This window comes from Penicillium canariense, assembly GCF_028826845.1.
Source record: "Penicillium canariense strain IBT 26290 chromosome Unknown utg000001l_segment0_segment0, whole genome shotgun sequence".
Lineage (NCBI taxonomy): Eukaryota > Fungi > Ascomycota > Eurotiomycetes > Eurotiales > Aspergillaceae > Penicillium > Penicillium canariense.
This window is the reverse complement of record NW_026622728.1, coordinates 8,705,159-8,729,228: the sequence shown is the minus strand read 5'-3', so window position 1 is coordinate 8,729,228 and position 24,070 is coordinate 8,705,159. Positions and strand designations below refer to the sequence as shown.

The following is a 24,070-nucleotide window of genomic DNA, read 5'->3' as shown; positions in this document are numbered from 1 at the left end:
CAATGCTGTCATTGCTCTCTCAGGAGCCTCACTTTTACGAGTCTCTCCCACCTCCAAATCAAGATTCTAGGCTCGTTTTACATACCTCGAAGTCATGGTGAGTGGCCAGTCACCATGTTCAACCGCCCCTGACATTCTATAGTTCTCGAAACGTTTTAGTCTGCGGAAGAAGAGCAATGATGAAGTCACGCAGCCAGATCGCAATCATAACTTGACGTCAGCCCATCCCTCACTCCGCGATCAGATAGACGACAAGGGCTCGATCGTGGCTGAGGACAGTCTACCTGTTCAAAAGAAGGGTGAACCTGATTCGGGCCCCTTGGGTCTGAATGTGGTTTACACACCCGAAAATGGACACAAGGCTGATATAGTTTTCGTTCACGGCCTTGGTGGAAGCAGTCGATGGACTTGGTCAAAGTCTAGAAATGCAGAGCTGTTCTGGCCTTTGACGTTTCTTCCCTTAGAACCTGACCTCTGTCTGGCCAGGATTCTTAGCTTCGGGTATAACGCAAACTTTCGGAAAACAGGAAATGCCAGCACTGTTGTCCTAGACTTTGCCAAAGAGCTGCTTTTTGATCTCAAGTATGCCAAGGATGAGGAAAAGAAAGATCTCAACATTGGCGCTGTGAGTGTGAAATCGCATCACCTAAGAGCAGTTCGTAACTAACAGCACATGAAGGTTCCGCTGCTTTTTGTCGTCCATAGCATGGGTGGGCTTATCATCAAGGAGGTGAGTTGCAATAAACCCAGACTCACAATGGCCCCACTGACTGATAGCAGGCATATATGCAGGGCCAAAATGATCCGGAATATGAGAATATTGTCAAGGCCATCTCTGCGATTCTCTTTCTGGCCACCCCGCACAGGGGAACCAACCTAGCAGATATCCTGAATCAGTTGTTGCAATCGACCCATATCAGCACATCAAAGCTTTACATATCGGAGCTCTCAAAAGACTCACTCACATTACAAAAACTCAACGAGCAATTCCGGCACGTTGCACCAAGGCTTGATATTGTCTCTTTTTACGAGACGCAGCCCACTTCGATCGGAATCAAAGGCGCACGAGTGGTAAGTTTGATAGATTCCCCAACTGGAATGATGAAGCCATGCTGAAAGACAAAGATGATACTGGAAAAAGACTCATCCGTGCTTGGGTACCCAGGAGAAACCTCTAAAGCTTTGAACGCGGACCACCATGGGGTTTGCAAGTACGATAGTCCAAAGGATCCCAACTACATAACTGTGAGAAATGTTCTCAAATCAATAGTGAGCAGAATAATTTCAACAAACCGTGCAAATCACGATCTGGTCTCCAATCAGAAAGGGTCTACCGACTTGAAAACTGTCTTGGCCATCCCGGAATTCCCGGACGTGGACTACATATTTTTTCAGGATCAATGGACAGAGGGAACCAATTCCTGGTTTGTCCAAGAAGAAGCCTATTCTGAATGGTTCGATTCCCAAAAGCCAGCGCCATATCTACTTTGGGTGAATGGAGGCGCAGCAACTGGGAAGTCTGTTTTATCTTCCTTTGTCATAAACCAACTGGCTGAGCAGGACATCAACTGCCAGTATTTCTTCATACGGTTCTCGGATCGCAAGAAACGAAGCCTGAGTCTTTTGCTTCGCTCGATTGCGTATCAAATCGCTCAGCACATGCCTAATTTTCGATTCAAACTGGGCGAGCTTGCCGATGAAGGAGTCGATCTTGAGACAGCAGACCCAAAAAACATTTGGGAACGGATTTTCAAATCCATACTTTTCAAGATGGAGCAAAATATCCCTCTCTATTGGATCATAGATGGTCTGGATGAGGCTAGTGATGCTCGAGCCACCATCAAACTTTTCTCAGAAATTGGACTGTCAAATGTGCCGATCCGAATTCTTCTTTTCAGTCGCGCAACCTCGGAAATTGCTCTGGGGCTCAGAAAGGTCCCACGATCCGTGCGACAAGGCAATATCAGTGTCGAGGGGCACATGGAAGATCTATATGCTCATATGCAACAAGAGCTCAGTATGTCTGGAAGCACTGATTTCAAGGACAATATTGTGCAGCGCATAGTCGAAGGGTCACAGAATAACTTTCTCGTAAGTGCCGTTCACTCTTTGTACTCTCACAACTGATGCTAACAGGAAAGTGGGTACGACTGGTGGTGGAGAAGTTGAATGCGTGTCATACGCTTGGAGAAGTTGAGCGCGTTTTACAAGAGCTACCATCTGGCATGGAGGCATTGTACGACAGAATGGCCTTATCCATTGCAGAGAATCCCTCCCCTTCAGCACGTGCCTTGGCATCGACAATCCTCCAATGTGTCGCATGTTCATTCCGTACGTTGACAGTTGCAGAGCTGTCCCAGGCACTGGGTGATGACCGTTTAGGCATGCTCGACTTTCAGCAATCAGTTACGGATTTGTGTGGCGGATTTGTTGTTGTTGACAACAGCGGCAATGTGACCATGATTCACCACTCTGCGCGCGAGTATCTGCTCAGCGAGCAGGATCGTCCATTCTCAATAAATCAGGCGGTAGCTCACGAAAAACTGTTCCTGGGTTGCATGCGTTGCCTTATGGCCACGGGGCTTCGGGCCAAGGTCAGCCGGAATGATAAGCCCGAGTTCCTCGACTACAGCGCTATGTGGTGGCCCTCTCATCTTACACCAATATCCCCCATGAGGGAGTCCACATTCAAAGTTCTGAAGAGATTTTTGACAAGCCATTGGGTCCTCACCTGGATGCATGCTCTTGTCATGACCAAGCAGCTGCGGATCCTTATTCGCGCCTCAAAACACCTCTCCAATTGTTCCCTCTCAAGGAATAATGCACTTGACTCAGCCCCAAGTGGTATTGATTATATTATGGAGCAGCAGTTATTAGAGACGTGGGCCACTGATTTCATGAAGATTGTTGGGAGATTCGGCACCATTCTGCGACGAAACCCCGAAGCAATTTACAAAGCCATCCCTCCTTTCTGTCCCCAGAATTCTGCTATCTATCAACAATTTGGGAAATCGGAAGGCAAGAGCCTTGCAGTTCAGGGAATTTCAATGCTGGACTGGGATGACTCGGTTGCGCGGCTTTCATTCGGCACATTTGCGGCCTCAATCTCTGCTGCCGGCACTTATATCGGTGTCTTGCTATCTTCTGGAAATGTTTTAGTCTATGATTCATCAGAATTTGAAGAGACAACAAATAGTCCAATCAGGCATGGAGAGAGGGTGTATCGGATGGCATTTAATCGCACGGGGACAATGGTTGTGACATACGGCTTCAAAACAACCAATGTCTGGGAATCTTCAACCGGAAGGTGCAAGGCTTCGGTCCAAAATCCCAAGTCCCGACCTCAGCCACTTGCTATTCTCTTCACAAACAATGATCAGTCACTCCTGGTAGCAACAGATGACCGCCAGGTCAGATCATTTAACATAAACGACCCACCCCCCACTTGGCGGCTTGTGGCAGAGCTTGAAGAGCCCGAAATTGAAGGACACTTCCTGAACTCATCGAGCTACATGGCACTGAATGAGGAGGAAAGTTTGATTGCGGTGGCCTATCGGGGACATCCTCTGTCGGCATGGGAGGTGGATGGACCTGTCCATATCAACCACTGCTGGCGAGCACGCGAAGAAGTGGCCAGAGGCGAGGTTATTGAAGCAGTGTGGCATCCGCACTCTCCTGAGATTTTGGGGCTTTACATCGAAGGCGTGGCTTTCAAATGGAATCCCTACGAAGGAAATCCTGAGGAAGTTGGAACTGGCGCTTCCAAGTTGGCCATTAGCAAAGACGGAAGCCTTTTCGCTACAGGCGACGTACAAGGAACCATCAAGGTGTATGCCACCTCGGATTTTCGTCTTCTCTATCAGCTAGCTTCTCAAGATCCCATCCTTGGTCTAGAATTCAGTTCCAGTCTTCACCGATTCTACGACTTTCGTGGGCCTTACGGCAATGCTTGGGAACCGAATGCTTTGATGCGATATGCAGAGCGTTTGGAGAAGGGACCTGATAGCGACAACGAAACGGATAGCCTTGGGCAAAGCAATACTCTCTGTACTGTCTCTTCGAAACGGGTCGATCCCATCACCGTGTTGGCCGCGTCCCCTCTTGGTCGATTTTGTTGCTGTGGAACAGAGCACGGAGTCGTGAAATTGTTCGATATCCAGCACGGCAAGGTTTCGGATATCCATGATTCCAAAGGCTTCCTCAGTATCGAACAGATGATCTGGAGTCACAATGGCCAATTCATCTGTTTTTCAGATTCAAGCAAGAATATCTTCATTGCTTCAATGTCCACTACGGATACTGAGTCCAACCGGTTGACCGTTGAAACAATGACAAAAGTATCGATGAAGAGCAGCACAACAGGCCCCATCACGCAACTTCTATTCCATCCAGATTCCAGCCATGTTCTCCTTTCGACATCGACCACTGTATTCCTTCTAGCGATTCCTTCAGGATCTGTGAAGCACTCTCTGGACTTGAGTTTCGATGTATGCAAATGGGTTTTCCATCCGCACGATCAATCCATCATTCTTGGATTCGGGCCCCGCTCAATCACAAAGTGCGACTGGACGTTGACTGAAATCAACATATTCCGGTTGCAATTCCCGGATAATATGCCTATTTCATCTGAACTTGATTCTGGCCAAGATATGATGGTTACTGATCGCGTTCTTTTCACTCAAGACAAAAACCGCATCTTGTCTCAAATATCGGTTGGAAAAGGCCTCAAAGAGAAATTAATCCTATGCTTCCCTACAGCATGCCTCTCGGGGCCGTTGTCTTCTCAGGAAAATTCCCAGCTCAGGGATGCGAGCAATATTATTCCAACCTTTTTTCCAAAGCCCTTGGCCTCTCTGATTTCTTTATCTCTTTGTCTTCTTGGTCAGGATCGCCTCATTTTCTTGTCCAAGAGCTTTTCCATTACTTCATGCAAAATTCCGTCTAGCCAAGAGGGGCTTTCGCCTCTTCCTTCTCATTGCCGCCAGACTCTCGCTTCAACTTCTTCGGTTGGAACCTCTCTTAGTGAGAATGGCAATTTTGATGATACGTCCGTCCGTTCACAGCATGGCGTTGAAGAGATTTTTTCGTTGCCAGGGGACTGGATAAGCCGGGATTATTTGGCTTTATGCCGTGTTTGGACTAAAGAGAGGTCATTTCTTTGCCCGAGGAATGGGGAAGTTGCAGTTGTCAAATCCGTAGGATTGGCCTAGTGTCATTTTGCGTGGGGAAGCATGTTATTGGGATTTTGGAGAAGCAAATTGCCTAGGCACACTAGTCTATACTAGCACTTTTCCCGGAGTATTCCTGTTGGTACGGCCTGTATTGTCTCTTACACAGAGTAACTACATAGACAAGTAGCTATAAGTGCATAGAGTCACTCTTCCAGACGTCCATTTTTCCTGTCTCTCACTGAGGTGTAGCTTGTACGTTAATGCGCAACATACGACTGTCTCCACGAAGTCCCCTTGCAATAGTCAATGGCAAAGAGTCCTGTTGCCAGTAGACACAGCCCACCCATCAAAGTAAATGTCCAGCCAATTCCGAGTGCATCTATTATGTTTTGAAGGAAGGATACCGTAATTGCTGCCAGCGTACAGCGCAGTATATTACTAGACGCTTGAGCAGCTGCCGGCGCCCGATGATTTTTATCTGCCAGTAGGGTATTGTAGACCTTGTTGGTTAAACTTAGTCATCTAATTCCATCTAACTAGTTGTAAATTCTTCGAGATAGAGGGCACTCACACTGAAGTCAAGCTGCATGCAAAGCCCTGCAAAAAATTGAATAACAAGCGGGATGGCAATATGCTTTAATGTTATCAATGCTCCATATAACAATCCATAAAGAGGTTATGACGACATACCTGATGATAGTGTAAGACCCAACCGAATGCTACCACCAACCCGGTAGTCATCAGCATCGGAACCCATATCACGCACAAGCGAGCCTTTTCGACTGGGAAATTGTCCAGATCGTCTCCTATAGCTTTGTCTATAGGAAGGCCTCGCTTGATCCTGGCATTCAGCCAAGCTTGATCCAGTTTTCGTCCAGAAATAAAAGCTGACATGACTCCCCCAAGTCCAAAAGGGATATATATGAGGCCAGCCTCCCACTGATTGAGGTTGTATATGCTTACAAACAGGGTAGATAACGAAGCATTAATGCAGGTGTAAATAACGTACAGAAGGCCACAAGCGACAATAATGACTGCGTTGTCTCTGCGGCAGAGAATTATTATCGATTTGAATGGATTTGGCATTCTCCACCTGACACCTGTAGAGCCGACGTCACTGTTTCTGCAATGGCGCATAATATTCGGAATTGGCAATTGAAGATATCTTGGCGGCGCGATAGATCCATTTCCTACAATATGACGTGAAGTTTCTGGCAGGAATAACACCATTGTTGCTATGCAAATCCCAGACACAATGCATAAAAACCAAAAGATCCAAGGCCACCCAGCAGCAAAGGTCAGAGCACCCCCCAGTATGGGACCCAGACTGGGGGCGATTGTGATGCTGAGAACTATCAGCGACCGGTCCGATCTCTGAATAAACAAAAGAAATGGAACATACGCGAAGGAGACCAAGGCAGCAAATGACCCCCTTTCAGCAGGCGATGTAACGTCTGTGACAACACCGTATGCAATTGAAAATGTACCTAGGAGCATTAACACTAAATTTGGAGTGGGGCTGGTTATCTCACCTGAAATTGCCAGTGCCTGGAGCACTCGAAGTCCAAGTAGAGCCGAATAGGATGTCGTCAAAGCAATAGCAAGGTTGGCGATAAAGTATACACTCAGTACAAGTATGTACACAGGCCTTCTCCCTAGAATGTCGGCCGTATCGCCCACCAGGGCCGGAGCAATACTGGCGATGGCCATGTATGTTGTCACAGTGAGATTAATTTTGCTTACTGAGACATCAAGCGACTTGGACAATGTGGGAATAGCCGGGTAGTAGATAAAGCTACTCAAGGTCGAGAACCATGCCGCATAAGACACCATGGCAACAATACACCATTTCTCTCTAACTGTGAAGACAGAGTGCCTCTCGATAAGATTGTTGCTTTGGTCGCTCCGGTCCGGCACTCCGCTTGGAGTGGGTGCTTCAACCAGGACTTTCTCAGGAGAAGCCATCCGTACCACGGATCTCAATAAATCAGGGTTTTAACCGGGAGGGCCGGCAACAGCTTCCGATCTGAAAGACTAGGCTTTGATCTTTCTTGATGGGGAAGGTAAAGGGACATGTCCGCGTTTAGTGCGGGGTGATGAGACGTGGGCGATTGGACATTTGTTTGCTAGAAAATAGAAAATGCCTCAGGCATAAGCACCCCTGAGTGTGCTCAGATAGTTAGTTAGCCTAGATCCTGAGATAGTTTCCGACGTGTGGAAGGGTTGTAAACATCTTGTTTGCCATGGGCAAAGTCGATCTTCCCCCAGGTCGAACCCCTTGTGGATAACATGCTTCGCGATCCTCTCTCAGAAAGCTTCAATGGGAAAATGCCCCACATAGAAACCTTCTGAACAAAGAAATGATTAAGCGGGGTTAGAGCGGCAGTAGACGGAACTTGGAAGCGTGACCACACGGAGTTCGGACTCGACTAGCGAACTATGACAACATCTAATTCAGAGGTGAGGGCGCACTGTTGAAAAGCCCTCCTTTATTCTCATCTTTAAATGCTTACTACGTGGCCATCAACATTGGATCATCCATTACTCTACTCTTCTTCCTTGTTAAATCACCTTCATCTATATTCTGGGTGAACAGCTGTTGAAACAAAACCGAGAAATGTGATGGCTTCAACAAGCTGAGCGGCAGCTTAGCAACCTGTCTTGTTCATTTCGCGGCCTTGTCCACGTGGGTTTAGGGTTTTATTATAGTAAAAAAATCAAAAAAGAATAAACTTTTTATTAATTATATAGTTAGAAATATAGAGTAGCTAGCAACTAGGTAGAGACTATTAATATTCTTCGTCTAGATCTCTAACAGTTATAAATAGCTATTAGATTTATTCTTAAACAACAACGATAACCATGTCCATGTGTATATAAACCATAAACAGCAAAGCCGGTCAAATGGAGTTGCGTGACGAGATTCATCCGCATTTCAAATGCAGACCAAAGACCTTTCACAAAGTGAACTCAGAATGGATAAAATTAGAGCGGTGCCCATCATACTTTCATGCAGCCCCATTAACGCCCATCTTCAGGCTGCGCGTTTCCAACTCTGATCCTAGTTGATTTTGTCGACAACAACCGCCACATTAGCTAGGGAGAAACCCCAGCTCTACTCTAATTTATTGCATATTTTTGTACATTATTCTAAATACATAGCGGGCGGGTTTCCTCGCAGTGCTCCGTCGGGCACTTTTTCGTCTCTTCCCTAGCCCAAAGAACTACGATAAATATGTTTCTATAGTCCATAACGACTGTGCCAAAAGCTACAGGATGGATCGGAATCAGTTTCACCATTTCCTCACAGAAACTCTTTCTCGAGCCCTCTTTCAGACATAGTTCCTGAGACCTTGGGGGCCATCTCAAAGCTGCGGACCTCAAATAGGAGGCTACAGGGGTAAATGATGTTATCCATCCATCCACCTATCTAGCTGTAGATACTATTATAGATTTATCAATAATGGTAATGCAGGATTTGGTAAAATCGCAGAAAGTCTTTACATCTGGGCTTGCGCTTACGATTATAGACGCCTTATTCTCTGTCGCTCTTGCAGACTCGCACTCAACTGACCAGAATAAAATAGTGAGGAATATGGGCAATTTGAGTGATTTCCACTGGATCAGAGGTCCGAAAACGCTTGAATTGAAAGGTTTCAGCAGCTATTGTAGGAAACATACCTTCCGTAACATCAGTGTTGGGATTGTGGTGAAAATGCCGGTTCATAAGTCCACTAGGTGTAAGTTTGAGATGAACCTAAACAGGCTTCTTATGACATAAACAATTATAGATACTGGAGGCATAAAAGTGGAATCCTCAGGCATTAAGCTTTGCCAAGTGCAATCTCCTCTTCCTTTGAGCTGCCGTATAAAAGATCTCAACATATGTACTATCATATCCAAGTAGGTGATTTATTAGTCCAACACGGGGGGTTCTCAGTGGGCATCGAAATACCTGCAGTGATCTTGTTGCTGCTATAGATATCTATCTCAGAGCAGAGTCTGGGTTTATTCACTATCCGAAGATTCGATCTCGGTTTTCTTCTCAAGCAATAGCTTTACCACTGCACCGTGTCCATTCTCAGCCGCCCATAAAAGCGGAGCCTGTCCGTTTTTAGTATCACGAGACTCGATGTCGGTATTCTGAGCAAGCAGTAGCACGACGACTATATTATGCCCATTCTTAGTCGCCCGCGAGAGCGGAGTCCGGCCGAGTTTATCTTGAGAATTGACGACGGCATTTCTCTTAAGCAATAGCTTCACTACTATATCGTACCCATTCTCGGCCGCCTGTGAAAGCGGAGTTTGGCCCTCTTCATCTTGAGAATCGACAACGGCATTCCTCTCAAGTAGTAGCTTCACCACTATATCGCGCCCATTCTTAACCGCCCGTGATAGCGGAGTTCGGCCAAATTCATCTCGAGAATCGACGATAGCATTCCTCTCAAGTAGTAGCTTCACTACTATATCGTGCCCATTCTTAGCCGCCCGCGAGAGAGGAGTTCGGCCAAATTCATCTTGAGAATCGACGATAGCATTCCTCTCAAGTAGTAGCTTTACCACTATATCATGCCCATGCTCGGCCGCCCATGAGAGCGGAGTTCGGCCGTCTTTATCTTGCGAATCGACAACGATATTCCTCTCAAGTAGTAGCTTTACTACAATATCGTGCCCATTCTCGGCCGCCCGCGAGAGAGGTGTTCGGCCGTCTTTATCTTGAAAATCAACAGCATTCCTCTCAAGTAAAAGCTTTACCACCATATCGTGCCCATTCTTGGCCGCCCGCGAGAGAGGAGTTCGGCTATCTTCATCTTGAGAATCGACAACGGCATTCCTCTCAAGTAGTAGCTTCACCACTGTATCGTGCCCATTCTTGGCCGCCCGCGAGAGAGGAGTTCGGCCAAATTCATCTTGAGAGTCGACGATCGCATTCCTCTCAAGTAGTAGCTTCACCACTATATCGTGCCCATTCTCGGCTGCCAATGAGAGTGGAGTCTGACCGTTTATATCCGAAGTCTCGACGACGGCATTCCTCTCAAGTAGTAGCTTCACCACTGTATAATGCCCGTGATCGGCCGCCCATGAGAGTGGAGTTTGACTATTCACATCCGAAGCCTCAGCATCTGCATTTTGCTCCAGCATATTTGATGTGGATGTCCTAAGTCCAAAGTATGCTGCAAGGTGTAAACCTGTCATCTTCGTTTCGAACCTTTCAGGTTCGAAATAATCCCAATCTCGGATATATACCATAGCTTGGCTACAGGCAGATACTTTGGAGGTGTTCTGAAGAAGATCCAATATCAATTTGTCGTCCTCAATTAGAGAGCATCTGGCATGGTATCCCCAATTTTCCACGGCATACCCATAAAGAACAGTGGAGGATAATCTCTCATCCAAATCGTAAATCGTTGAGCAATACCCGGCTTCGAAAACGTCAAATGACAAGCAGGTGACGCAAGACTTTGCAATTTCGGTGTGGGCATTGGAAACCCAGTCTTCCCGAGTCCGTGCAAAGTACTCCTGTGTGGTGTAGTGCACCAAACGTATGATGCTACTTTCATCATCGATAGTGATCAATCCCAAACAGACCGATACCATATCTCTGATATGTGGCAGGTTTCCTTCGTCAAGCTGAAACTTTCCCTCCTTTATTGCCAGGGCATACTGAAGTTCTGTTATGCTGAGCGGCCGCTTCGCACAGGTGATCCATGACAAAACCTTCAATGCCAGTTGTTTCAAACCCGGCCGTTGTTGATCGATTCTCTCCATGACTTGATCATAGGCATGGCTTAACATCTCGGTCTTGTGGTCTTCACTCGATCCTCGATCTTGCTTGCGGAAGCTTTTCAATGACCCCCGAATATCATTTATGGTCAATTTGTCATCGAGGAAACTAAGATAAATTTGCGCCAGCAGAAACATTCCATCGACTGCATCTGAGATAGAAGTTTTGATCTCCTCCTGCAGTTGGCAATTTTCCAGAACATAAGGTCGGAGCTGTCCCATATGACTTTCTAGGTATATCCGCACGTCTTCGTCGGTGGCACGGATCTCTAATGATATGCTGTCTTTGAATTGATCTATAATTTCTGGAATGAATCGCGATGTCGCAAAGATATTCGCACTGTGCCGTGTCTGAAGGTTGAAAAGCTCAGATATGAAAGGCAGCCGGCTAGATGCCTGGCATTCGTCAAGTGCATCAACGATGATGAAGAGTTTTGAGAATGTAGCCGCCACGATGTGGAGACATTTGGAAATTTCGTCGGCTGATGGTCGTGTCTGTTTGGCTTTATGGTACCAGTAGAGCTCTTTGATACTATCTGGTAGAGCCACACACCGCTTAGCTAGCTGTTTTAGTAAACTTGCCAGTAAGTTATTGATCATCTGATCATCCTGCCGCTTGAAGTTGTAGTAGATATAAGCGAGTCCAACTGTTGAGTTTGCCTGAAACTCCTGGTCGAGATGGTCGACCACAATCGAGCTGATGATGGTTTTTCCAGCTCCGGGCATACCGGGACAGAACATTGTCTGGTTCTTAGTCGCCTTCCATTTGTTAAACTGTGTGGAGTCTAGAAGCCACTGGCCAGTTCCGTGTTGTCGCCGTCCCAGGAAATCGCTTTGTTGAGGGCTGTAGTTTATCGGTGTAATCGAGTTCAGCATCTTGAGGTCTTCCTCCTTCTCCAAGTAGCTACTCATCTTTTTAACGTTTGCCCTAGTTTGGGATACGGTGTCAAGAACTAAATATTGTTCATTAGTTAGCAGTCTATCAAGGCTTCACTAAAGGTCTTAAGGCTGACTAACCTCGCCCAAGTATTTCTTTTACTGGCCGTTCTCCCTCAACATCAGTTGGTTGCAAGAATTCTAGAAATTCCTTCGCAAATGCTGCAGCGATAGCTGCAGCGTATTCCTGCCAATCCTTGTTCTTGTGTGAGTCCGCATAGTCACAGATTCCTCGGATGACGATGCACGGAAAGTTATTTATCAGTCCCGCCGCTTCCATTTCGATGCATAGGACATGACCACCGAGGTCTTTATTAAGTTTGTTTCAGAAAGCAGCGTCCTTAATAACCTGGTTCCCTGATGCAATCAGACCGAAGTGCACAGCCATGTCTCTAGTCTTCCTCCTCACAATCTGTGTTTTATCGCAGAATCGGCAGCTCTCCTCGTCGTCATCATCTATATTGTCAACATCGGAGGTATCATCAGGATCCAGAGCGCGCCTGCTTGCGTGTTCATAATCTGCTTTGAATAATATATCCTGTAAATCAAACGGTAGGTACTTCGGGACAAGTCTAGGCCACTTCTTCCTCAATCCCTCTAGGTACTCCGGTATCTTAGAGCCAACCAAGTCGTGCTCCGTCTCCAATGCTGTTAGAGCTGTGAGAAGGGACGTGGGAGGATTGTTCAGTGACCCGGTCCGTTCGAAGCTACCGCCTTCTTTTGCCTTGCCAAAGTCCCACTGGACCAGACCAGGAAACTGGCCCATGGGCGTGCTGACCACCACATCGCCGAGTCTCACTTTGGGTGGAACGCCGCCGCCGATACCCACCATCAGGCCGAATCTGATCGACGGAAAGGTCGATATCATCCATGCAGCAACGTTCGCTGCCGAGTTGTTGCCAATCTGGCCTTTGGGGAGGCAAGCTATCACAACATTGTGGTTGCCAACACATCCAAGGGTGTAAGTATTGGGGTCATTCGGTGGCTTCGAGAGGCCAACATGTCTTCGATCCAGCATGGCCGTCGCCGCGGTCTGCTCTTTTGGCAGAGCACATACCCATCCCACAGTGTATTCCTTGTGAGCTCTGGGCTCGGTATCCATCTGCGCAGCCATTGCGAGAGGTCTGGACTAGGCTTTTGGGTTACCGAAAGCCAAGATGGACATTAATCAGCCGCAGTCGGTTTCGGTTGATCGCAGGGCTCTAGTTCGATCCAAATTAAAGAACAGTGTCTCAGAGGCACGGAAAAGATCGCTTGCACAGAGGGAAACTAGTAACTCCAAGTGAAAGGAGGGGGAGAATTTCATCAAAAACTGCCCCAGGTTATGAGCTGAGCGTATTCATTCAACCTTGTGGAATTTTGCCACGTCAGACCTACACGCGGGGCTTGTACGATTCAATACCTGAAAACGAGCTAAGCTATAAATATATTACTTCGTTTCGGACTAGGGTTCGAGGAAGATGCTGTGAGAGCAACGTAGTGAAACTGATCTCGATCCATCCTGTACCAGAAACCGTAATCATCTTTCTTGATTCTGTGCCCAGCGGACTATTCCGTCTTGTAGAGACCGTGGCCACTTAGGTACCCTGCCTAGGCATCCCATGTCAGATGCTTTCTGCAGCACATCCTGCCGGAAGATCTCTGATTTGTAAAGGAAATTGAACTGGTTTTCTTGACTATTGTAGGGCAGCATCATGTTGAGCAGGAGAATTCATCAAGCTCTACCTTGCGACGAAGGCTTTGTTACAGGCGTTCATGAACAGACTTCATTTCATGTTTGCTATACATATCGTAAAAGTACCTCATGAAACCCCCCTCCCCAAACTAACAGACATAGTTTTCCCCAGCAACGTAGAGTAGAACTCAATAGATGTACCGGAAGCTTGAGTGGACAATATTAGCTCATCAGATCATGAACAAGAAACAAAGGTGCACATACTTCAGGTTCTCACGGTCAGTCAAATCTAAGAACGCAGTCGAGTCCAGATCTCGACCCTCAAGACCGCCTTCCATCTGAGACTGAATGAGATCACGCTTCTTATTTTCCCATCGCAGGAGAAGACCTAGAGTAGTGATCAAAACGGCTTCGATTAGGTGTGACACGATCATGCTCCAAATTCCAAGGTGATATGTCGGCCTAGGGGCGTTGTTAGTAATCTTTGGTCGAAACGATTTCGTCCGGATTCCATATCTTACGATTGATCGCTTTTATAGAAGAATGGCCCTGCAATATTGCCCGTACAGTAACCAAGGAAGAGAACTGCATTGGTGACTACCTTTTTGGTATGCCCTAAATCAGATATCAGCATAGTTCGGTCAATTCCATGAGGTTGAGGTGGAAAGCATACCGGCCGTATTTGCAATCTGCATACTGAGAATAAGGACAAAGGCAGCATTGTAGGGGCCAGTTAAGTAGTAACAAATCAACCGACCGACACGTTGATCGACGGGTACAAATCGAAGGCCAAAAGCACCCACGAGATTCGGAATTAAGAAAATCAAAACAAACACGCATCGTCGATTCTCGAAGCGGTCATTGAGGTACACACAGGCCAGAATTGAGAGGGCAATGAGGACGCCGTATGGAATCTATAAAAAGTCAACATATCAGTTTTGAAGACGAAAGAAAATCGGGCGAGTCGGGTGTAACATCATCCGTACCTGCATTAGAGTTGTCACCAGCGTAGAGAATCCAAACCCCTGGATAATGATGGTACCAAAGTTGGAGATACCACCGTTCGGTACGTTGCCTGTTCCTCCATTTAGCGGACAATACAGGAACGGATGGTCTGTGCAGGTCATGACATACAGACAAGACCCAAAATGAAGAACATGTATAGTTTATAATCCATGAATGCTTCCAGAATCTGGTAAGGCTTGAGATGCTTGTTCTCAACGCCGGTCTGATTCTCCCTGATACGATCAACCGCCATTCGCCGCTCCCTCTTGGTCAGGCCAGGGGCGTTGACGGGCGAATCGGGGAGGAAGATGAACATAATAATTCCCCATGCAGAGCAAAGGGCCCCACTGGAGATTGGATCAGCATCAATATTCGGACAGGAAAGAACAAGTGTCGCACATCACAATAAATTCGTATTTCCACGAGGGCAAGGCACCTCGAACGTGGCCAATACCGTATCCTAGCAGGCCACCTAAAGCAATTCCAAGGCCATTGGCGGTATACCACAAGCCAATACGAACTGGTTGCTCGCGCCTCGTATACCACATGCTGGTGATGAGCATGAAAGCCGGATCTGAGCATGCTTCGGCGGCTCCGCCAAGGGCTCGGAGGACAGCGAGTGTCTTGAAGCTGTTGCATGCAGCTTGGATCATGAGGAAGACCCCCCTTTTCACCGATACCGGTTAGCAGCGATCCTCAGTATTGGTGCATAGTTCGTTTACGTACCACATGAAGATGTTAGCACCCAGATATTTGCCTAAACACTCAGAATTAGACAGCCGTTCAAATATGTGCCCTAGGGAACCGTGAATATGAATATACCAATTGGAAGTCGCTGCATGAGAAAATTGGTCGGAAATGCCCACACCAAAAAGCCGAAGTAAAAGACACTACTCAGCCAGCTGTATTGCGTCCCATGCAAGTTGAGGTCATCACGGATCCCAAAGATAGCCGCATAACTTAATGTCGTCTTATCAATGTAGAAGAAGGCATAGCAGACGGCCAGGTAAGGAAGAATCATGAAATCAATTTTCCACAATAATTTCCTTGCCGCGACGGGATCGATTTCCTCGTGGAGCTCGTCGGGGTCGTCGAAGAGGGCCATGGCGGTATCGCCGTCGGCCGCTTTGGCGGACTTCCATTTGGAATGTGCTTGGTTGCTTTCGGTGTGGGAGATATGAGGGACATCCGCGATTTCGGCCTTGGGGCCAGATGACGGTGCTGGCGTGACGTTGGCGGCCATTTTGGTTTGGCGTGCCTGGAACGCCAACACAGGGTGGTAGTGATTACCCGAGGGAGGAAGAAAAGGTGAAATGAAGGGGAGCTCACAGAGAGCGGGTGGAAGACGAAACAGCACAGGCTCGTGAAATAAATAGATCGCTGAGCGAAAACGCCGGTGCACAAAGTTCAGAACTATAAGCTCTCCGACGAAGGGCGAGTGGGGGTTTTGATGTCCTATTCTGCAGCGGCTGTGCTTGCCGAGATATCTTTCCCTTTGTTGTACCAAGCAGCGGAGGTTCTTTGCTCCGCGAATGTGGATGCTTACCTCGATTTACGAAAGTGGAAGCAGACCGTGGAACTGCGGGGAAGACCCAGTATCATCCCCACGCGAGTTTGGATGCGTCGTATTTCTGGAAGGTCTGGGGGTGGATTCGGTCTTGGCTGCCCTGATTCGGGCAGTCCTTGCCCGAGTCTGCGCACAATTAGGAGACTTCTGCCACCAGAGATCCAGTCATGACGACCACATTCACCTCGGGGTCTGCTGGAAATAATCCTAAGTGCCGGTGGAAGTCCGATCACCGGCAGGCTCGCCGCAGGATGGCCGGTTCTGGGCGGGCTTTGGGCGCACAATTCGCCTCATGGCTGATGTCAGTGGTCGGTGATAGGGGGTAAGCTCCTCGAAAGAGTGGTTGAGTGTCGATCGTGCCCGGGCAGATGTATTTTGTCCTGCCATCTATGGTCAAGCGGCGTGGGGGTTCGTGGGGAATCCGGGGTCACCATGGAGCACGGCGGGTCAGTCCCACTGGCTCAGATCTCTCGGTTTCCCACGCCTCTTGCCAGACACAAGAACTAGACACGCCAAGGGAATCTCGGCCGACAATATTTTGCAAAACGGCTGAAGGGGCCCGGAAGAGGATAGAAGACAAACAGTATCGACATGGGCTTTTAGTCCTAGTTATTCAACAAAGGTATCAACTCTATTCCTTTCGGATTCCACCCCACTTTCCTCTTGAACTACCGATTGCCAGTGCTATGTGGTAATCGGAAACCAATACCCGATCTGAACCTCCCCCTTCTTTCCTGCATCTATCTTCGGTTGAAGTTCAAGAACCGAGACTGTTTCAACGAGTTAGTATAGCTACATCGCGCTTCATCATAAAATAGAATGCACTTACCGCCAAGAATAGAATAATCAGGTTGGACCCAACATACGCAATGAAAATGCCCAGGTCGCGCCATCGGTTGTCGAAGTCCATACTGAATGCCGAATAGAACTGATCTCCAATCTTGTACGCACAGTACTTACAGGTCTGTGTCGCATTCTCCAGGAGGTATCCATTGCCTCCACGCTCAAAGAATGGCTGCATGTACTCGCCGCATGTTTCGTTAGCTGGGGCCTGGAAGCTATTGAGCTCCATAGCCGTGCATGTAACAGGGCGACCGTGGAGCTCCGTGACAACCATGCCACCAATCAGGCGAGTGAATGGATCGAGCTGATAGAGCCAAGCACGCCAAAATCTGGGCATCTGTGGCTTGGGAATGGCCACGCCGCAGAAGAGCGAGAAGATAATCACGATCGGCGGATTGAGCTGCGACGCAATGAAGCTGTTTGGCGTGAGTGCTGAGATCATCTGGCCCAATGTAACGGCAAAGACCTCGGTGATGAGGACCATAAGGAACTGATACCCAGCGCGGCTACTGGCTGACTGGAAACCCGGGATGTAGTATAGTGGCACGAAAAAGCAGACAGCGCACAGGATGCTATATGGGAGCTCGGCAAGGACCATGGAAAATGCGAAAGCGAACTGGGTGTAAGTCTTCGACGCTGACTCTCGATAGAAGATAAGTCTGGACAGGTCGTATTTCGGCTGCACCTGCTGGAGAATGATCGCAGGAAGCACGGTGACGTTGAAAATGACGAAGATTCGATACTGAAGTGACGTCCGAGAGTCATCGAGTTGCAGAAAGGCCAGACCAGTGACAATCGCGATAACAACGTGAGTGAAAAGTCGAGTGAAGCCGTAGTTACGTGACCGCCAGAAGGACAGATGAGTCCGTCGACCAACTACCTTGACCTGATGCCAAAGAGGAGAAGCATACTCCTTCTCAGTAGAAATGTGACCCTGATCCCTAGTTTGGAGGACGGTCTGGGCTCTGTCTGCCTTGATTTGAACAATGTCTTTTTTGAGGGCCTCGAGTTCTGGTGAAGTGCGCCACACCTCACCCCAATCACGGTCACCGATGCGTCGTGTTTGACCTGCGCCAATAGCATCGAGCATCCATTCAGCAGGGTTTGCGTCAGAGGGGCAATCTGCACCGTTGCGACGGAAATATTCCAGCAGGACGTGAGAGTCAGGGCCAATGTCTCCGAAGTAGACGCACTCGCCACCTCTCTGGAGAAGCAAAAGTCGATCGAAGTTTTCAAATAGAGCAGAGTTGGGCTGGTGGATTGTGCAAAGAATTGCTTGACCAGCGGCTGCAAGTTTCTTCAAAAATCGGACAATGTTGAACGCAGATTGACTATCCAGCCCGGATGTAGGCTCATCCAGGAACAGCAGAAGTTCAGGCTTAGCTGCCAATTCAACGCCAATAGTAACCCGCTTTCTTTCCTCAACCGAAAGACCAGTTTCAGGGGTTCCAATAATGGCATCGGCCAAGTTTTCTAGCTCGAGCAAACTGATGATCTCTTCGACGTATTCATACTTCTCCGACTGTGGTGTCTCAAAGGATTGCCGCAGATCGGCAGAAAAGCGCAAGGCCTCTCTGACGGTCGCCATTGCCTCATGAGTGTCCAACTGCTCGGCATAGGAGGTGCCTCGCTGGAAGGCCGTGCCAGGGGCCTGCCCGTCAACCAGAATATCGCCCGAAACCACGCCAATGTTTTTTCTTGCGGCGAGGACATCCAGCAGAGTGGTTTTACCAGCGCCAGAGGCGCCCATCAACGCTGTGAGTTTTCCGGGTGCAACGTAGCCATACACTGAATTCAGTAGCTGTCGTGTTCCCGAGGGTACTGGGACTTCATAGCACACGTCCTCCCAGGTAAAAACCGAGGTCGAGCTAGTTTTCAGGCTGGCCTCGGTATTCACTGCCTTCAACTGCCGATTGGCCTTCTTTGTTTCCAAAGCCTTATTGAGTTCCTTGCGCTCACTGTTTTCTTTTTGGAAAAAGGTGATCGTCTTCCCACCGGCGCCGAATTGAACCGTCTCCCCAAGGTAGAGATTCGAGGCCAGGAATGCCACGATCAGGGCCATCATGATACCAAAATTGCGCCAAAGGTCGCCGTGGAAGTAGCTGAAGGTAGCCGATATATAACTGGAGCCCGGAATAATTGCCGATCCGGGTTGGCCACCTGCAAGAGTGCATGCTTGATAGGCGATGTCGTCGTAGCCAGGACCACTCGGTACCAATGAGTCTTTGGTACATGTCATGGTCAGGCGGCTGAACTCATTGACCATCAGCGATGAAAACCCAAGGCCAAATGGATTGACATAGTAGATCCATCTCAGCCAGACCTGTGCGCCGGACCATTGAATAAGGTAACCGGAGGTCAATACAAACAGTGTGATGATGACGGCAGCAAACTTCATCGCGTAGTCAAAGTCAGGGCAGATGCACCCGATCGTTCTGAAGACCACGGTCATGCAAACATAGCCGGTCAGAATGATTAAGACAAACGTGAAAAATGCACCTGCATCGAGAACGAGACCACACATGAAGTAGACGATAATGGCAAATATCAAGATTCGTGCTATTGCGAAGGTTGTGTCCACGATAATTTGAGCGATGAAGAGTGCACTTGGTCTGTAAAACGTGAAAGATCGGTGTTTGTTGACAATCGATCGACCCATCATAGTACCCGCGAGCTCAGAGAATGCTTGGAAGCCATTGAACAGTAAACTGATAAACAGAAGACCACCGCGAGTAAAAGCACCGGCACTGGTTTTAGGTTGGCTGAGCCAAACGGTACCGAGGATGATTGCGATTCCGGTAGAGGTAATCCTGGATTAGTTATCGGAATGTTAAATTCTGTTGTTCCGACCTTCAATGGGGCTTGCACCTACCAGGACACCGTGAGTGCGAACTTGTCTTGCCACTTAATCAAGAATTGTCTTTGCATCAGAGCCCAGATTTGCAGATAGAACGGAATCGAGTAGACGGACGACTTGGAGGTAAACTTGCGTTTTGCCTCTTGGTTGGCGATTTCAAAGTCATCATATGTCTGCTTGTCCTGTTCAATTTGCGTGCGGTAGGCCTGCATTTCCTCATCGAGCTGGTTACTGTACTTGGACTTATCAAAGGCTTCCCTGAGCGTCTGTGGGGTGGATGGAACATCTTCAGCACTTCTATTATACTGGAATTCCCTTTCAAATGGATCGGTGCATCCGGTCAGATAGTCTGGTGTAGTTTGGCGAGGCTTCGCTTTAAACCCAAGATTCTCGAAGTATTTTCGCGCTTCGCCAGTGGGACCAAAGAAAACTTGTTTGCCGCTGTCAATGACAAGGACCTTGTCGAACTGCCTGTAGATATTTTCAGATGCCTGATAAAGCGACACGAACGTCGTCGTCTTGTAGAGGTTGGTTAGGATACGGAGAGACTTGGCAAAATCCAGCGCAGTCGACGCATCAAGACCGCGAGTGCTGTTGTCCCAAGCCAAAACGGTCGCAGAGGTAATCATCATCTCCGCGATACTGACACGCCGTCTCTCGCCGCCGCTGACACCGCGAATGAACTGGTTTCCAATCACAGTGCTGGCGGTATGCTCAATGTTGAACATCCGCAGCAGCATGTTGGTGACCTTCTCCTTAAACTCGGGCTTGGACACGCCGAGTGGTCGCTTGCCTGGGGTCTTCGTGTCGAGTGCAAAGCCAAGGGTCTGCTTAACGGTCAAGGTGGGCTGGTGAATATCGTCTTCTAGATTGTACACAGCCTCGCCGCGGAATCTCTTTGAAAATGTGTCGGATTCAAAAGGTCCATATAAGACCTCCCCGTCGACACCGGTATATCCAAAACGCTGGTTGGCAATCACTTTGAGGAATGTCGTACATCCGGAGCCTGGTCTTCCCAGCACCAAGACCATCTCTCCAGGTTTCGTGATACCCCGGAACCCCTCCAGGATGTGGTACTCCTTGCCTTTGTTGCCATATCCTAGCATGTGCATTAGAGTTTCCGGAAGGTTAAAAAAGTCGATAATGGCATCGGGGAAGGTCTTGATGAAGGTCTTCACCCCGCCGATACCTCGGACGGAGAGGTTGTTCCATAGGACACCTATCCATCTTGTTAGTATTTGGATAACGTTGGCTTTCCTGTTGAACACAGCCAGTCGACATTACCGATATGCTTGTCTCTGATACCCGCTTCTTCTTCCGCGGCTCGGTTGCCCCTCAGGGTTGTCTCCAGGTCCCATGGTTCATCCGAGTCGGCAGAGCTTCCAGCCTTTTCCACATCGTCGGTGATGGCCGTGGGTTTGGAGGTCTGGGATGCCTGCTTGGATAGTCGGCGAGCTTGATGCGAAATGCTGGAAAATTGTCTATTCAACTCCGAGAATTCGTACTCGGCCTTTTCGACGTCGACGCCGGTATGACTCATTGTCATGCCTTGTGGGTTTGTAATGTGATATTCTTCACGCCGGTGGTCATAGTTGCTTGAGTGAAGAGAATCGATGTCCGAGTTGATGCTAGCTCGATCGCCAGCTGGCGACTTGACATCCATGCTGCCGATATTTATTACAGCAAATTTGGAAGCTCGGATTGCCACATAAAATGGATTCAACTGATTTTGGCGAGTCTGAGTCCCCCTCAGCAGATGCAACCCCCAGCACTGTTGGTCACCACGACACTACGCCTTTTTCTATAGACGTGGTAACGAGGTGGGTGGGAGAGTCTGCGGAAACTGAACGACATCCAGATATGATGAAAGAAAAAGACTGGAGAGAAAAGAAAAAAAAAATCAACATCAAGCCGAGCCCGCTAGCGTAACCCCTAAATCCGAGATCAATTTCCATCGCCCACGTTTTCCATTTGTCCTAGGCCTCGACGGGGATCCGAAGCCCTTAGTGGGCAGCTCGCTAGCATACTTCTAGGCACTGACGAAGTAGCGGGGGATGCGCCACGGATCGGACTGGGTAGTCGCCAGGTCGACCTTGGCTGGTGTTGACTCAACGGGGAACCTCGCGCCCATTGTGCAGGCTGGTCGGAACGGGCGTACAAAAGTGGCCACCACGCGGCAAACCCCCCGAGCTGCATGATGCGCCTCTGCGGGCGATGGCTGGACGGGGTGTCCTCACACGGTAATTCGGCAACTTCCGATGGATCGGGTCCGTGTTGCTTTGACCCATCCTGAGACGAGTCGGGCTCCTGTTTGGGTTTGGGGCTCCTCTATTACTCAGTGACTCTTTCATACGAACTGAGCAGGAGGCCTGCAACCTTTGGACCTGTGGGGTTTCCAATCCCCGTATGGAAAAGCATGGTCCACTGGGGGATTTCCAGGATAGTGGGCAGGACTCGTCGGCACGCGGGCCCAGCTTATCGCCCGGACACACGAGTCCGCAGTAGCGCCGGCAAGCTTTGCAGCCTCTTTGTCCATTAATAAGCAGCGACCGAATGATCGAACCAAAACCTGTTCCGAGCTCGCTTGCAGCAGCTGAGCCGGAATTAGGTCGCACTGCTCCTGCGTGGTGGACTGATGTTGGAGCTCTCTTGGCGGTTCTACCCCGGACTTTCTTCCGGCCCCCACACTGGCGGCTATCCACGGGTTAAGCAGAGAAGCAATGTTGCTCTTTAGGCTTTCTTCAAGGGCATCTATGTACCTGGCCACTTCCGCCCACTCGTGGTGCAGCCGCTGCGAGGCCACCATCGCGCGTCTACATAGGTAGTTACTGTAAGCTATGGGGGCCCTTTAGCTATCAGTGTCGCGCTACGAGGTGTATTGGTCCTGGGCATAACAACATTGATGTAGTGGTCTTTCAAGTCCCGTGTCAAGACAAAAGAGGGCCAAATCCTAGGCAACATAACTACTAGTTCAAAAAATGCACCATAGGCAAATTTCTTAGTCTATACCGTCATTTACTGCTCTGACACACGCCCCCCCCCACCCACCTCAGGATTTACTGAATCCATGAGTGTGGTTGATGAAGTGTATCCTGGCCACGTCGCGGTCTTGGTGCGCGTATCATTCGATCTAGGCCACTTCCTATTCTGATGGAAAGCCGTGCTCAATCTCAGCTCCGGCTGGGATTGATCCTGTGACTATCTAGATCTTCTCTAAGCGGTCGACTCTCTCCAGCCGAAGAACCTCAGGCACGGACTGATGCCACCATCAAAGAGCTGTGGTCAACTATAACGTAAATTACATCGTCACTGCTCGTATGACTGACTATGCACTGGGTGTCAGAGTAAAAATGATGGTATAGACTAAGAGTGTTGCTCATAGTGAGTTTTTCAGGCTAGTAGTTATTTTGCCTAGGATTTGGCCCTCTGTTGTCTTGACAATTATGAGCCAGATTTGCGCACCTCAATAAGGCCCTTCCATTTTATCCCCTCCCTCTCACCATGTCAGACAATTCATACATGACCGTGACTTCTGCGAATCAGTTCGACGAGCAGGCTGTTTTTGAAGGCCACATCCTCTCCGCCCTCTGTCAAGTCAGGGAGTATCATGAGTTTGTGTATACGGACGTGCCTCTCCCCTGGGGAGAGGCCGCTTAACACCTTATCAACGAGAAAAAAATCCCGTCTCGGTAAGTCAAAACCTGTGTCTGATCTCCCTTGAAGGTCTTATCATTCTGGCAGAAAAACCTGGAGCCCACTGCGCCGCACTTTGCGAATCAAAGTCATGCCGACATCCATCCATAACTCTATACCCAACTCCTAGTTGAAACCGTCGATTTCTGCTCCTCTTCTATATTGCAGACCAGGTACACGCGTTGAGTCTGCTGCAGGACACCTGTCACGTTCAATCGCGACTGGTCGCGAATTCAGGTTCTCCTGGTTCTTCCGAGTAGAAGGTTCTGCAATTCTGAAACTTTAGTGAGGAAAGGAAGCACAATGGCTCGGTGTACCCTTGTACCCTTGAGAGGTTCGAATAAATAGTACTTCGCTTACAAAAGTTGGATGTATGTGCTTCTCGGCCGTAGAACTAATCTATCAGCAATAGTAAATTATTTTTCGACAATTTACTTGTAGATACGAATCGATTACTCGATACAGTCATACAACAACATCCAAAACGGAACAATAAACCCCAATGCGGACTCGATCACATGACCTCCTCGCGCGCGACC

At 48.5% G+C, this 24,070-nt stretch overlaps 5 protein-coding genes across 5 annotated transcripts; 1 reads left to right on the top strand and 4 right to left on the bottom strand.

Moving 5' to 3' along the window:
* Positions 1 to 94: 94 nt before the first annotated feature.
* Positions 95 to 4,663, top strand: N7482_003022 (uncharacterized protein; the record flags this gene model as incomplete). Its single annotated transcript, XM_056685147.1, has 7 exons — positions 95 to 97; positions 143 to 625; positions 680 to 730; positions 781 to 1,071; positions 1,126 to 2,091; positions 2,142 to 4,594; positions 4,648 to 4,663. 7 exons carry the CDS (start codon positions 95 to 97, stop codon positions 4,661 to 4,663), a joined length of 4,263 nt encoding a protein of 1,420 aa, XP_056548753.1.
* A 1,040-nt stretch (positions 4,664 to 5,703) lies between these two features.
* N7482_003021 (chloramphenicol resistance protein) lies at positions 5,704 to 7,136 on the bottom strand (the record flags this gene model as incomplete). Its single annotated transcript, XM_056685146.1, has 3 exons — positions 5,704 to 5,805; positions 5,862 to 6,067; positions 6,797 to 7,136. The coding sequence occupies 3 exons, from the start codon at positions 7,134 to 7,136 to the stop codon at positions 5,704 to 5,706; spliced, it is 648 nt and encodes a 215-aa protein (XP_056548752.1).
* Positions 7,137 to 9,179: 2,043 nt separating this feature from the next.
* Positions 9,180 to 13,005, bottom strand: N7482_003020 (uncharacterized protein; the record flags this gene model as incomplete). The annotated part of the gene is made up of 3 exons (XM_056685145.1): positions 9,180 to 11,908; positions 11,973 to 12,200; positions 12,264 to 13,005. The coding sequence occupies 3 exons, from the start codon at positions 13,003 to 13,005 to the stop codon at positions 9,180 to 9,182; spliced, it is 3,699 nt and encodes a 1,232-aa protein (XP_056548751.1).
* A 749-nt stretch (positions 13,006 to 13,754) lies between these two features.
* On the bottom strand, positions 13,755 to 15,814 carry N7482_003019 (putative MFS allantoate transporter; the record flags this gene model as incomplete). Its single annotated transcript, XM_056685144.1, has 9 exons — positions 13,755 to 13,773; positions 13,831 to 14,028; positions 14,088 to 14,181; positions 14,240 to 14,480; positions 14,553 to 14,641; positions 14,701 to 14,918; positions 14,971 to 15,237; positions 15,298 to 15,328; positions 15,394 to 15,814. 9 exons carry the CDS (start codon positions 15,812 to 15,814, stop codon positions 13,755 to 13,757), a joined length of 1,578 nt encoding a protein of 525 aa, XP_056548750.1.
* A 1,064-nt stretch (positions 15,815 to 16,878) lies between these two features.
* Positions 16,879 to 21,501, bottom strand: N7482_003018 (putative ABC transporter; the record flags this gene model as incomplete). Its single annotated transcript, XM_056685143.1, has 4 exons — positions 16,879 to 16,908; positions 16,968 to 19,791; positions 19,854 to 21,057; positions 21,123 to 21,501. 4 exons carry the CDS (start codon positions 21,499 to 21,501, stop codon positions 16,879 to 16,881), a joined length of 4,437 nt encoding a protein of 1,478 aa, XP_056548749.1.
* Between the last annotated feature and the right edge of the window lie 2,569 nt (positions 21,502 to 24,070).